Source organism: Gossypium hirsutum, chromosome D03, assembly GCF_007990345.1.
Source record: "Gossypium hirsutum isolate 1008001.06 chromosome D03, Gossypium_hirsutum_v2.1, whole genome shotgun sequence".
NCBI classification, from domain to species: Eukaryota; Viridiplantae; Streptophyta; class Magnoliopsida; order Malvales; family Malvaceae; genus Gossypium; species Gossypium hirsutum.
The window spans coordinates 39,695,841-39,710,250 of NC_053439.1; the positions used below are offsets into that span (position 1 = coordinate 39,695,841).

General features: G+C 38.4%; 2 protein-coding genes and 1 pseudogene across 2 annotated transcripts; 2 read left to right on the forward strand and 1 right to left on the reverse strand.

Annotated features, from left to right (window-relative positions):
- The first annotated feature begins 8,235 nt into the window (after positions 1–8,235).
- Positions 8,236–10,048, forward strand: LOC107949763 (flavonol 3-O-glucosyltransferase UGT89B1). Its single transcript, XM_041090105.1, has one exon. It carries the CDS (start codon positions 8,499–8,501, stop codon positions 9,942–9,944), a length of 1,446 nt encoding a protein of 481 aa, XP_040946039.1. The 5' UTR covers positions 8,236–8,498; the 3' UTR covers positions 9,945–10,048.
- A 32-nt stretch (positions 10,049–10,080) lies between these two features.
- Positions 10,081–14,143, forward strand: LOC107949765 (pentatricopeptide repeat-containing protein At3g53700, chloroplastic-like; annotated as a pseudogene).
- Positions 12,282–13,688, reverse strand: LOC107949764 (UDP-glycosyltransferase 89B2). The gene has a single exon (XM_016884515.2). The coding sequence runs from the start codon at positions 13,686–13,688 to the stop codon at positions 12,282–12,284; it is 1,407 nt and encodes a 468-aa protein (XP_016740004.1).
- Positions 14,144–14,410: the final 267 nt, after the last annotated feature.

Genomic DNA, 14,410 nt, shown 5'->3' on the forward strand with positions numbered 1-14,410 from the left:
GATGCGTGGACACTGTAGAAGCTAAGGAAATTTTAGAAGAAGTCATGAAGGTATTTGTGGAATGCACGCTAATGGATTCACCATGGCTAGACAGATTATGAGATTCGGGTATTACTGGTCCACTATGGAAGGAGATTGTATCAATCATCGTAAGAAATGCTATAAATGCCAAATTTATGGGGATAAAATGCACGTGCCTCCTTCTCCTCTTCATGTTATGAGTTCTCAAAGCCTTTCTCTATGTGGGGTATGGACGTCATTGGACCAATATCACCGAAGGCTTCTAATGGACATCGTTTCATTTTTGTGGTTATTGACTATTTCACTAAGTGGGTGAAGCAGCCTCATATGCTAATGTCACGAAGTCAGCAGTCAGTAGGTTTTTGAAGAAGGAGATCATATGTCGACATGGAATGCCTGAAAGGATCATATCTGACAATGCATTGAATCTGAATAACAGCACGATAGCAGAAGTCTGCGATCAGTTCAACATTAGACACCATAATTCATCACCATATCGCCCAAAAATGAATGGTGCAGTGGAAGCCGCGAATAAAAATATCAAGAAAATCGTGGCGAAAATGGCTGAAACTTACAAAGATTGGCATGAGAAGTTACCTTTCGCTCTTCTTGCTTACCGAACATCTATCAGGACTTCTACTGGGGCAACACATTATTCGTTGGTTTATGGAATGGAGGCAGTTTTACCCATTGAGGTTGAAATTACTTCTCTCTGAGTTTTGGCCAAGTTAAAATTGGATGAGGCCGAATGGATCCAATCTCAGTATGATCAACTGAACCTGATTGAAGAGAAAAGATTAAAAGCCATTTGTCATGGCCAAATGTATCAGAAGCGAATGATGCGAGCTTATAATAAGAAGGTTCGTCCCAAAAAATTTCATGAAGGGGATTTGGTTCTGAAAAAGATCCTCCCTTTACAAAAGGATTTCAGAGGGAAATGGATGCCAAACTGGGAAGGACCTTATATTGTAAAAAAGGCTTTTTCCAGAGGCGCTTTGATTTTGAGTGAAATGGATGGAAAAAATCTTCTGAATCCTGTAAATTTAGACTCGGTTAAGAAATATTTCACTTGAAGAAAGGGAGGAATCAAAGTGAAAACCCGCAAAGGGCGCTCTGATTTCTAAAAAAAAAGAAAGGCCAAGGTGAAAACCCGAAAAGGGCAGCTTAAGACTAAGGGGGGTTTGAGTTGAAAACCTGAAAAGGGCGGCTCAAACATTGTCAGATTGGGGCATATGGTGATCTTGCTTCGCTAAAGTCAACAATAAAATGATGTATGACTTCTTGGGGGCATTGACAAAGTACTGTAGATCCCCTAAACACATGTTAAGTTCAGAATGGTTCTTGGCTTGCACGGAGAAGTTCAAGCGGTGATATCCAAAGCACCTAGCCTTTATAATATTTGTACCAAGTTTGTTGGTTCTTGTAAAAACTTCATTCTTCGCTGTTCTTGAATACTTTTTTCTTTCAGGACACTTACTATCAATAAATTCTTGAATTAATTCATCTCTTACTCAGTATTTTTGATTTTTACGCAAACATGTCACATTAGAATAATGATTGATGGACTAATAAACTTTCACAAAAGAAGTTTTGTATATTACTTTGGGAATTTCTAAATAATTTAGTAACCTGAAACAGGACTATTGGTTAGAACGCCCCAAGATTCAAAAGTCTAAATTAAGACCGCCTTTTCAGATTTGGATAGTGAATGAGACAGCAAGAAGTCTAGAGGGGGTAGGAAGAAATCCCCTATGGAAAGAAAGCTCTTTATTTGGGCATGAGCATTTGATAGGACACCCTGAGAGGTGTAAAAAAAATTCATAATCTATATCCTTGAATTACGATAGGAGAAGATTGAGAAGAGTCAAATTTTCCTACTCTTAAGTTACGGCGGAAGGAATGTAGTACAAATTCTGCCTTCTAGAGGGTTATGCTTTAAAAGTGCACAATGGAGGCAATTTGATTAAGTATTTCTTTGGAGATATCAGCCAATCAAAAAGCGTCAGCGACAAAGCAGAATTGATAATTCTCGAAAAATGACATTTTGCATGCATTCAAATGTCATTCATACACGTCTAGTTAGGAACATTTGATTCATTCTGATCATGACATCCTAATCTCTAGGCATAATTAAGTTCATAGAACAGATTTTTACAGGTTATGTTCCCTAGAGAACAGATCGGTAACCAGTAGTCTTATCTCCCTGAAGTTGCAGTGGAGCAGATCGAAGACGGCGAATATTATCTTTCCAAGATAGTGGGAAGCAGATTTAAGCCACCAAGCCTTGTCTCCCTGAGCAGTAGCGGAGAAGGTTATAGACTTATCTCCCTAAGCAGCAGTGGAGCAGATCGAAGACGGCAAATTTTATCTTTCCAAGATAGTGGGAAGCAGATTTAAGCCACCAAGCCTTGTCTCCTTGAGCAGTAGCGGAGAAGGCTAAAGATTGTAGATATTATCTCCCTAAGCAGTAGTGGAGCAGATCGAAGAGGGCGAATCTTATCTTTCCAAGATAGTGGGAAGCAGATTTAAGCCACCAAGCCTTGTCTCCCTGAGCAGCAGCGGAGAAGGTTGAAGATTGTAGATCTTATCTCCTTAAGCAGTAGTGGAGCAGATAGAAGACAGCGAATCGTATCTTTCCAAGATAGTAAGAAGCAGATTAAAGCCACCAAGCCTTGTCTCCCTGAGCAGCAGCGGAGAAGGTTGAAGCTACAAGTCTTATCTCCTTAAAGTTGCAGAGGAGTAGATTGAAGCACTAATTCCTATACCTCTGAAGATGCAGTAGGAAGGAATGAGGTTACTTGAAGAAGAAGAATACCAAGATCCAGAATGACCGGGCAAAATCGTGCGTTTTAAAGTCTTTGCTCCGTTCCCGTTACACAACAACGAGCAAAGAGGGGCAGCTGTAACACCCTATTTTGGCCCAGGTCTAAAAGAGCCGCATTACAGACAAGCTCGCATGGCCCAACTAATAAAAACAAAGATTGGCCTATATGGCCCAAATCCAAACAAAACAGCTGTAATAGCCCGATTTTAGGCTTAGTCGGAACAGTGGTTTCGGGACCACAAATCCGACGAAAAAAAAAATGTAATGGCTTGAATTTTCAGAGGTGTCAGAACGGTGATTCGAGATCACTAAATTCGACAAATGGGTAGAAAATATTATTAATTTAGTAAGTATAAGTTAAATATGAAGTTAGGAAAATTTTTGAAATAGTGAATAGTGCACTAGAAATAAATATTAAAATAATTAGAATCGAAATGAGGTATCAAGACCTCGGGGATTTTAAACTGAGCCATAAATATTTTTATAAATATTTATGGAGTGTTAAAAAGTTAGTATTAAAGTTTCGTTAAGAAATTTTAAAGTTCCGATAATTAATTGAACAAAAAGGACTAAATTGTAACAAATGCAAAATTTTGGGAAATGATTAAATAGCTTAAATGATAAAAGGAAGAGCGCTTAAAAGGCAAATAGACCCAAGGTCTATTTGGGCTGGACGGCAGAGGCATGAAATCAGCAAGAAAGTAAGGAGAATTAAGGGCAAAATTGGAAAATTGCAAAATTTGCTTAATAAAGTTAGGACCCAAGTGGAATTATCTAGATTTCTCTTCATTTTTCTGAATTCTCATCAGCTAAAACACCATGGAAGGGCTTCTTCAAGCTGGTTCTTCATATTTTTATTACAAGTAAGTTCAATTCTTGACTATTTCTTGAAATTTTTGTATTTTTATGACTTTTACAACTAGGCCCACTTGTTAAATCCATTAGTTTTTGATTTTATGAAAGAAGTTGAAAGTTGATATGAATATGTGCTGGAAGTATATGATGATTTAGCATGAAATTAGAGCTTTAAATTGTTCATATGCTGATTTTATTGAAAGAATTGAATAGAAAGTGAATGTTTGGGACCTAATAGTAAAAGAGTTTGAAGATAGAGTTATATGTGGAAATTCTGAATTTCAATAGTTGTGTAACAACTTATAATGTCTAGTAAAGTACTAATTGAGAAAATTAGATTAATTGAGGGGTTAATTGAGAAAGGACCGAATTGTATAAACTGTGAAATTTGGGGCAAAATGGAAATCAACATTTTGCACTAAAGCAGTTTTGGACAGCAGCAGTAGTGTAACTTTGAAAAATCACCAAAAATTGTAGAGATTGAATTAGAGGATGAATAAAATATGAAACTAAAGCTTATTGAGTCTAGTTTCTTATAAAAGAAATGATGTGAGCAATGGAATTGTAAATCATGAGATATAATAGATTTTGTGAGACAAGGTCAGAATGAATTCGGGTTCCCCTGTTCTGACTTTGGAAAATCATTAAAAATTGTACAAAAATGATTATGAGTTATAGTTTATATGGTTAGAATCCTTAATGAGTCTATTTTTAGAAGAAACAAGCTAAAACATCATCCGAATTCTGTACAATGAGATAATTAATTTTTAGTGAAGAGTGGTCGGAACTGTCAGACGGCGAAACAGGGGAAACTTTAAAGAATAAACTGTACTATTTGGATGAACCAAAAATTATGAAAATTTTATGGTATGAATATATGTGAGTCTAGTTTCAGGGAAAATTAACGGATCTTAATTTGGAGCTCTGTAGCTCTGGATAAAAATAATTTAGTGACTCTGACTCGGATAAACAGCTTTGAATATACATGTTAGTGAATATTGAAATTATGGTTAATGTTGTTTAAGTGTGTTATACACATTAAGGATGTGGAATGGAGAGGAGGAGGAGGAAAATTGGGAAATATATGAATGATTCGTGTATAAATGGTCATATGTTTGATTATAACTCATAAACGATGAAATATGAATGATGCTTATTTTTGTGCATTATTGGTCATGGTTTAAGCTCATGTGTGAAAATAAAGTTTCATAGTATGTGTGTATGGTATATTCAGTATATGATTTGGCATGAAATAATACCATGAATGGTTTATGAATTAACACATGTTGGTAAGCCTGATATATGAATAAATGATCAAATTGAGCGGAACGCCGGATTTGAGTACTTCTGATCAAGTGACAAAGTGATAAGTGGTAGCTTTAGCTACACTTATCTAATCAAGTGACAAGTGGAAAGTGATAAGTAATAGCTTCGACTATACTTATCTGATCAAGTGACAAAGTGATAAGTGATAGCTTCGGCTACACTTATCTGATCAAGTGACAAGTGAAAAGTGATAAGTGATAGCTTCGGCTATACTTATCTGATCAAGAGACAAAGTGATAAGTGATAGCTTTAGCTACACTTATCTGATCAAGAGACAAAGTGATAAGTGGCTACACTTATCTGATCAAGAAACAAAGTGATAAGTGGCTACACTTATCTGATCAAGAAACAAAGTGATAGGTGGCTACACTTATCTGATCAGGGACAAGTGATAAGTGATCATACGTAAGACCATAGTTATCCTATGGCAAAGTGAAAGTGAAGTACTCAATTTTCCGTGACCGTTCCCTAATTTGATTAAGGATGGTAAGTGACAAATGGGCCCAAAAGAATTAAAGTAAATGGATAAGTGGTAGTGTATTTATATCAGGACGATGTTGTTATTCAAACTAAAGTGATATTCTCATTGCTAAATTGAGAATTTCATAAATGTGTTATTGAATGGTATAATCAATAAACATTGAGTTAAATGGTAAATACGTATTAGTTTTGAATTTGATGTCATTGAATTGTACGTGAATTAAATGGAAATTGCTAGTGATATGATTTAAATTATGAGCATGAGAAATTGCGAATTGAATGAAATGGAAATGAAGCATTAAATTGCATGAGTATGTATCGGGTCTCGCATGCCCTAATTATTATGATTATAATATTTTGAGGATATATTGTGAAAAGTTATAGAAACATGTTAATTATTTTGAAAGTTTTAATTTTGATGAAATTTTATAACTCGGTTAAATACGTTTACAAGTGTATGTGTTTTGGTAATGCCTCGTACCCTATTCCGGTGTTGGATACGGGTAAGGGGTGTTACAACAGCGGCCCAAATCGGACCCTAGCCCAAAGCTCGGGGAGCAAATGGAACCCTAGGGCAGCGTCGCAAGCTAAGCTTCGTCCCCGAATCTTCGTGATCTTCACCTGCAAGGAAACCAACAACGTATGGAAAGAAAAATCATGTATTTGCGAATCAAAGATATGACCAGATTTTTTTTCTTTCTTTGATTTACTATTTCGGTTATAAAAAAGCCATAAACACACTGTAACGAGGATCCTGATTTCGAAAATAGAAAAAGGCTTGTACTTTCGTAATACAGAATAAATCGATCAAAAAAGGTTGATACTTGTATTTTCATTGTTATATTTATTTTTTTGTATATTTTTATTTTACATACGTATAAACAAAAATAATAAAAGAGAGGAAAACTACCTTTTTTTAGCTTCTGAAACGCCGTAGGGTATTCCGAGGATCGTCTCCGATGACAGACGACTAGAAACCAAAGAGTTTCTAGAGTCTTTCTAGTGTTTTTTTGGTCGATTTTGGGGATTTTTAGCCCAGATTTGGGCCTGGAGGGGTCGGAAATATTAAAAAGGGAACTTTCCCTTTTTCGGCCACCGCAAGCGGTGGCTCCAGCGCCGGAAATTAGCTGCCGGCGCAGTGGTCGGTGACCGTCCGATGACCGACCGATGGTCGGAAGACTGAGGGGCTGAGAGAGTTTTTTTTTTGAAGATTTGGTTTTTTTTTTAAAATGTTTTGAAATGTAATTTTTGTTTTAATTTTGGCTTAAATAGCCAATTGAAAACGGCGCCGTTTTGAGGGAAGGATCCGCGTGTTTCTCATGCGGAGGGGCAAATTGCATTTTTGACCCCTCCGCCTTTTAATGAATTGTCAATTAGGTTTTTTTGTGTTTTTTAAATTTGTTCTTTAATTTATTTTCCATTTCAATTTAATCCTACTGGAACGGCGCCGTTTTAGAGGAGAAGGGAAAATTTCCCTTCCAGCCCCTCTATGTAATTCGCGCGTTCAATTTAGTCCTTTAATTTTTACTATTTACAGATTTTACCCATTTTTTAAAACTGCAATTCAATTTAGTCTTTTTTTTCCATCATTATTTTTTTTATTATCAATTAATAATATTTTTCCTTATATTACCTTTTAAAAAAAACCTATATATATGTATATTTTTTATGTATACATTTATTTTTTTTGCAACTAATATTTTTCTCATGTTTATGTGTATACATATTTATTTCATTAATTAACTTCGATAATGTAGATATTATTTAATTATTTTAAACCTATATATTTTTATGTGTACATGTATACATTTTTTTATTTATTTCGATCATTTGCCTATTGATTTAGGTTTACATATTTTTATTATCTTGCCCATTTATTTGATATTTTGCATGCCATTATTGTATTTATTTGTTTATATATTTGCATTATTTTTATGCTATCGTAATATTTATTATTGCATTATATATTTAAAGTGGCATAACATTACATTTTTTACTCAATTTTTTTTTAAAAATTAAACTTTTCAAAATAGAGATAATACTCGTATTTAGGATTTCTCAAGGAAATTGAGCCCTAACGTATTGGGTTCCGATTTTTTTTGAAAATATAATGATCGAGGATTGCTCTTTAAACCAACTAAAATAAGAACTCATTATTGGGAATTCAACACATTGTGTCCTAACGTATTGGATGTGACGCATTGATTTCTCGAAATGAAGATTTTTTTTAAAAATAATAAAGGAAATATTCCCAGTTTGAGATTTTAGAGGAATCGTGCCCTAACGTATTGGGTGTAATTTCTTAAATCTTGGATAAGTAGATGTTCTTTTAAAGTAAAAGAAATATTTCAAGTTTAGGATTTTAGAGGAATCGTGCCCTAACGTATTGGGTGTGATTTCTTAAATCTTGGATAAGTGGATGTTCTTTTAAAGTTTTATTGCACTAATATTTTGGCCCAATTCATTTTGGAGGAAATTAGAATGTTGTGCCCTAACGCATTGGGTGTGACATTTTTGCTTCTCTAAATTGAGAAGGGTTTTAATACGCAACGTTTTAAGTTTTTGTTAAAGATTATATTTTTAAAATTTTTGACCTTAAGACACTAATTAATCAACTTGGTACCAAATTTTGGGCATTACGAGGGTGCTAATCCTTCCTCGTACGTAACTGACTCCCGAACCTATTTTTTTCTAAAACTCGTAGATCAAAATCATTTTAAGTGATCTAATCACACCTCAATAAAAGATTGGTGATTACTTTTATTTATTTTATTTTTTAAAGTCGACAACTTAAAATTTTTATTTTTTTCAAAAAAATAGTTTCCACAAGGTTTTCATATGCTATTCCACTTTTCCACCATGAAACGCACACTTCTTCATTGGAAAACGATACCACGTGACTCCCCGTTTGAATCCTTTGGCTACATAACACTCCATAACCCTTCAACTTTCTTCATACTTCAATCTCTCCTTGTGTTCTTTTTTACATCACATGGCAACTTTGAGAAGCAGTTCCCACATTCTTGTTTTCCCTTTCCCAGCGCAAGGCCACATCATCCCTCTCTTAGATTTCACCCATCGCATAGCCTTAGCCGCCACTGACATTGATCTAACCATTACCGTCTTAGTCACCCCAAAGAACCTCCCTTTCTTAACCCAACTCCTCGCTGCCCACCCGCGGATTCCGCCTTTGGTCCTCCCTTTCCCTCCCCACCCTTCCATCCCTTCCGCCGTCGAAAACTTAAAGGACATCCCTCAACGGTGTTTACCTGCCTTAATGCATACCCTCGGCCAACTCTACCATCCTTTGCTTTCCTGGTTCCAGTCCCATCCTTCGCCTCCTTCGGCCATCGTCTCCGACATGTTCTTGGGCTGGACCCAACGTTTGGCCTCCCGTGTCGGGGCTAAACACATCGTTTTCTCGCCTTCCGGCGCCATGGCTTTGTCTATTTTGTATTCCCTGTGGATGGAGCTTCCTAGACTCGATGATCCCCGTGATCAGACGGCTGTCGTTTCGTTTGATAAACTTCCGAATTGTCCGAAATACCCTTGGTGGAAGATCTCTGGCTTGTATCGAGCTTGCGTCGAGGGAGACCCAGCCATGGAATTTATCAAAGATATTTTCCACGCGAACATCCAGAACTGGGGCCTTGTGGTCAATTCCTTTAATCAACTTGAAAGGCCTTATTTTGACCATTTGAAACGGATGATGGGCTGTGATCGAGTGTGGGCAGTGGGACCCTTACTCCCTCTCCATGACCACGATGACCTTACCGTGGCTGTTCATAGGGGTGGGTCCAGCTCGGTGCCGTTGGATCACTTGCTGACGTGGCTTGACGCGTGTGAAGATGGCGAAGTCGTGTACGTTTGCTTTGGGAGTCAAGTCGTGTTAACCAACGATCAGATGGCCGGTGTTGCATCCGGGTTGGAAAAGAGTGGTGTCCGTTTTATATGGTCGATCAAGGAGCCTTCTGTGGGACACGTGGAGGCAAATTACGGAATGATCCCGAATGGGTTCGAAGAACGCGTGGCTAACAATGGACTCGTTATCAGAGGGTGGGCCCCGCAAGTTGCTATACTGAGTCACCGAGCAGTGGGTGCATTCTTAACTCATTGCGGGTGGAACTCGGTGTTGGAAGCAGTGGTAGCTGGCGTAACCATGCTGACGTGGCCATTCGGAGCGGACCAGTTTGTGGACCAAACATTGTTGGTGGAAGAGCTAAAGGTGGGTAAGAAGGCATGTGAGGGTCCTCAAACAGTGCCGAACCCAGAGGAGTTGGCCCGAGTCTTGGCGGAATCAGTGAGCCGGGAGAAGGGAGTTGAGAGGAAAGGAGTTATGGAATTGAGAAAGGCAGCATTGGAAGCAGTAAGAGAGGGTGGCAGCTCGGCCCAGGACATGGAAGAGATGGTGAAGCAGTTATTTTGTATGCAAGCCTAGATCTAATGTCGTTTTATTACGAGCATATTTAGACCCTATTTTTCATGTTAGTATGTTATTAGAGATTCCATTACCTAATTATAACATTATATTAGTTGGGACTATGAACACTTTTAGCAATTATGTGGACTTCAAATCAAAACAGAAGTTATATGTCACTACTAATTACATAACAAATTAACTATGTGCCCAAACTTTTACATCATGGATGTATTTGTAAATGAATTAATTAATTGATGTTTAAAATATAATAATTTTAAGGTCAATAAATTGGGGGGTTTTTTTCTTTTACAACCAAACACGCCCTATTCCCATTTCCACCGGGAAGATGAAATATTTTCCCAGGCAAACAGGGGGGAGAACAATGGCGTTCCTTGGCAAGGGTTTTTTAAGAGCCGTAGCTAAAAGAGGTTTAAGTTCTCAATTTGTTCAAACCCCTTTTAAATCTCAACGCTCGTTATCGTCTTTGGATCCTCTTCCAAACAAGCTGCTTCAGTTGCCCAGCGCATTAATCAAGTCTACCCTTGATTCAGCTACTTGTTTTCCCCAAGATAATCCCCACTTTTCCTGGGATTCCCTCCTCGCCTGTCTCCCCTCTTTGTCATCTGACAAGGCTCGGCTTGTAAGACCCTAAAACCCATTTCTCTTCTATTTTTTGCTTTTTCCTTTCTTTTATTGACAGATGAGATTGCTTTGGCTGCTGAGATTTTTGAACATGAATGAGTTCAACAACCCATACCCTTCTTTTATTTATGTTGTTCCCACTCTTAATTTTCTTCTACTACTTATGTTCGAATCATATTTAAGTATGGGTGAAGAAGATACGAATCCCCTAAATACTCCAAATAGACGATCTAACTTACAAATAATTGAACCTGATTTACATAAAATAGCTACTTAACGATGGCTTAATTTACTGAATGAATGCCTTTTTTTCCCCGTTATTTAACTTAGATTACTATTTTATTGCTCAGGTTTTGGAATGGAAATTAGAGAAAATGTTGAAGGGAAATGAAAGAGATTACGATCAGTATTTGTATTTAATGTCTCTTTGTGCAAAGATCCGAAATGCTTCACGGGCAATGCATGTGTTTACTTCAATGGAGGTTCATGGGATTAAACCCACAACTTCCCTTTTCAATTCCCTTATACACGCCTGTTTGTCTTCGAAAGATTCGATTACAGCATTGAGCTTATTCGAGATTATGCAGAGTTCAGAGGATTATAAACCAAATGATGAGACTTATGAGACCTTCATAATTGGGTTTTCGAGTTTAGGAAATACCGATGCCATGAAAAGTTGGTACTCGGCAAAAAAAGCTGCCGGTTATTGTGCCACTCTTCAAACATATGAATCTCTTGTTTCCGGTTGCATTAAAGCTAGAGACTTTAATGGTGCCGATAGATTCTACGATGAAATAAAATCAACTGGAATAATGACTAGTGAGACCATATTGGAGAATTTACTGGAGGGGTTTTGTAGACGCCGGAGATTCAATCAAGTTAAAGAGTTATCAAATCTTGTCTAGAAGTTTGGCAGGAAATTAGTGTCAAGATGGTTGAGAAGGTTGTCGGTTTATATTCGGAACATGGAAAAGTAGAAGAAATGGAGGAGCTACTTTCAACTGTAGTGGAGTCAGGTCAGGCTGTCACGGTTTTATCACGGGTGAACTCCGGGATCATAAGGATGTATGCCACGTTAAATCGATTGGATGATGTAGAATACTCTGTGGGCAGGATGTTGAAACAAGGATTATCTTTCAGATGCGCCGATGATGTTGAGAAGGTTATCTGCTGTTACTTCAGGGTAGAAGCTTATGATAGGCTAGATCTATTTTTGGAACATATTAAGCGTTCTCATAAGCTCACGAAATCGACTTACGATTCGTTGGTTGCAGGGTATCGGAGAGCTGGGCTTTCTCAGAGATTAGATACGGTGATTAAGGATATGGAATTGGCTGGAGTTCGGTGATAAACATCATAGTTGGAAAAGTCAGATTCTTGCGTTGATGACACTCGATTCATAAGTGATTTAGGATGTGCTTCCAGACAATCAATACTGTATTTGAAACATGGTTTTCGCAACGCACGGAATAGAACTGAGCTGACACTGTTGGGATCGGTAGGGACTGTTATATGGTGGCTATCTTTTAGTAGTTTGCCAATAATAGGGCAGTGGTTGAAGTTGAGTTTTAATTTTTTTTCTTCACAAGATGTAAATAAAGACATGAACAGGAGCAGCTTTATTGTAGTAATTGTGTTGCTGACTCATAACATCAAACGAATCAATTAAATTTGGATAAGAGTGAGTTTTATGAAACAGGACAGGTGATCCGGTCAGATTTTATTGCTTCCTGTAGAGGGTTTTATTTCATTAATCGCTTTAACTAAGGAACCCAAATCGTTGTCTGAAGTTCCACCATTGACTGCATTCAGGGCTTCTTCACTCAGCATCTTGGCTTGACTCCTCTCTGCTCTGCTCCCATCGAGTGACTCCACCAACATTCGAGCCAACGTGCTTGACTCTGGTATGTTTTGAGTCGACTCACCCACTCGTATTCCCACCCCACATTCATCAACCAACAACTTGGTATTCGTAAACTGGTCTGCACCCATCGGCCATGTCAGCATAACCACCCCGGCGGCAATCCCTTCCAATGTCGAATTCCAGCCGCAGTGTGTCAAAAAAGCCCCCACGGCTCGGTGTCGAAGAACCGCCAGTTGGGGCGCCCACCCTTTGATTAAAAACCCTTTTCCCGCCACACGATCCTCAAATCCATCCGGAATCACGCCGTGGTCGCGCGAGACTTGCGAGGCCTTGGGTTCCCTTACGGACCAAACGAAGTTGACCCCACTTTCCTCGAGCCCGGACGCCACCACATCCATTTGCTTAAGTGTCAACACGTAGTGACTCCCAAAAGATACGTAGACGACGGAGTTGTCGTCCCGTGAATCCAACCACGCCACCAGATCCTGAAATGGCACCGAACTAGACCCACCGCGATTGGTGGTGTCCAAGCCATCGTCTCCCAGTACGGGCCCAACCGCCCAAATCCGATCATGACCCATGATCTCTTTCTTCAAGTGGTCAATGTAAATGGCCTCCAAGTCAGAGAAGGTGTTGAAAACGACCCCCCAACTCTCCAGATTCTGGAGCCAGTTTCTCCTGTAGAATTCCTTGTCTGGGTCGGCATCTTTGTATGTTCTGTAAATCGAGTTGATTTGATAGGCAGGGTATTTAGGAGAATTAGGGATATCCGGAAACGATAACGTTTGATTTTCGGCCTGGGGATCATCGATCCTCAGTGATTCCCGACACAACGACATGTTCAACGAGTAGCTGAAGGAACTGGAGGGCGAGAAGACAATCCGTCGTAGGCCTAACTCGGAAGCGAGACTCTGAGTCCATCCAAGGAAGAAATCGGAAAAAATAGCAACAGGGGGAGAAGTTAAGGACTGAAACCATTGGAGCAGAGCAGGATAGTGAAGGTCACGCAAGCGGCGCAATCTAGCGGGGAGGTTGGGTGCTGGCAATGGGTCCATGTCGGGGAGAAGCAGGTGATGGAGTGAAGAGGAAGCATGGCGGGTCAGGAGCGGGTCGAGGAGATGGAGGTTGTTGGGTGTGACCAATACAGTGACAGTTAGGCGGCGATTGAGTAAACGGTGAGTAAGGTCGAGGAAAGGGATGAAATGGCCGGACGTCGGAAACGGATACACCAGAATATGTTGGCCGGCGGCGGACATTGCTTTAGTGTTTTAGAGTTGAGAGTGAGAAGTGGCGTTCAAATTGTAGGGTATGGAGCTGCTTTTATGTGGACTGGTTTAGCGATTACGTCATGCCTTACGAAGAAGGTTTTTTTTTTCTTTTTATGGATACTAGAGCTGGCAGAACATGGTGAATGAACTGCACTAAAACCCCAAAAATGTGTTACAACCTTCAGTGAATACTTTCATCACGAGTTTATTCTTTTGGGTAGGCGACCTCTGAAATAAATGTGGGAATCCCCAAAAAATGCATGATTGGATGATTGAATATGGTTGTTTGGTGGTGGTGGTGGTGGTGGTGGTGGTGGTGATTTGTTTCTTTTCTGCTTATTTTCTTAAGCAAAAAGCTTAGTCGTTGCGTTGATTTTACCCACTTGAAGCTTCCTTCCATGTAATGTTGACGTACAAATTTGTAATGATGAAGGTTGAAAGTTTGTTAAAGTTATTTAAATTATAATGTATATTTCGATGAAATTCTTAATAAAAATTGTTTATTTAACAATTAAATTAAATATTTTAGATTAATCACGAAAAGAATTGTTTTTTATATGAAAATGCTTATGTTGTGTTTATGAAAATGGTTATGTTGTGTTTATTTCATTTAAAATAATCTTTGGAAAATGAATTCACAAATGTTTGTCAAAAAATTGAAAATGTTGTGTGTAAAAGCATCAGAAAATATCACATTTAAAAACAAATTA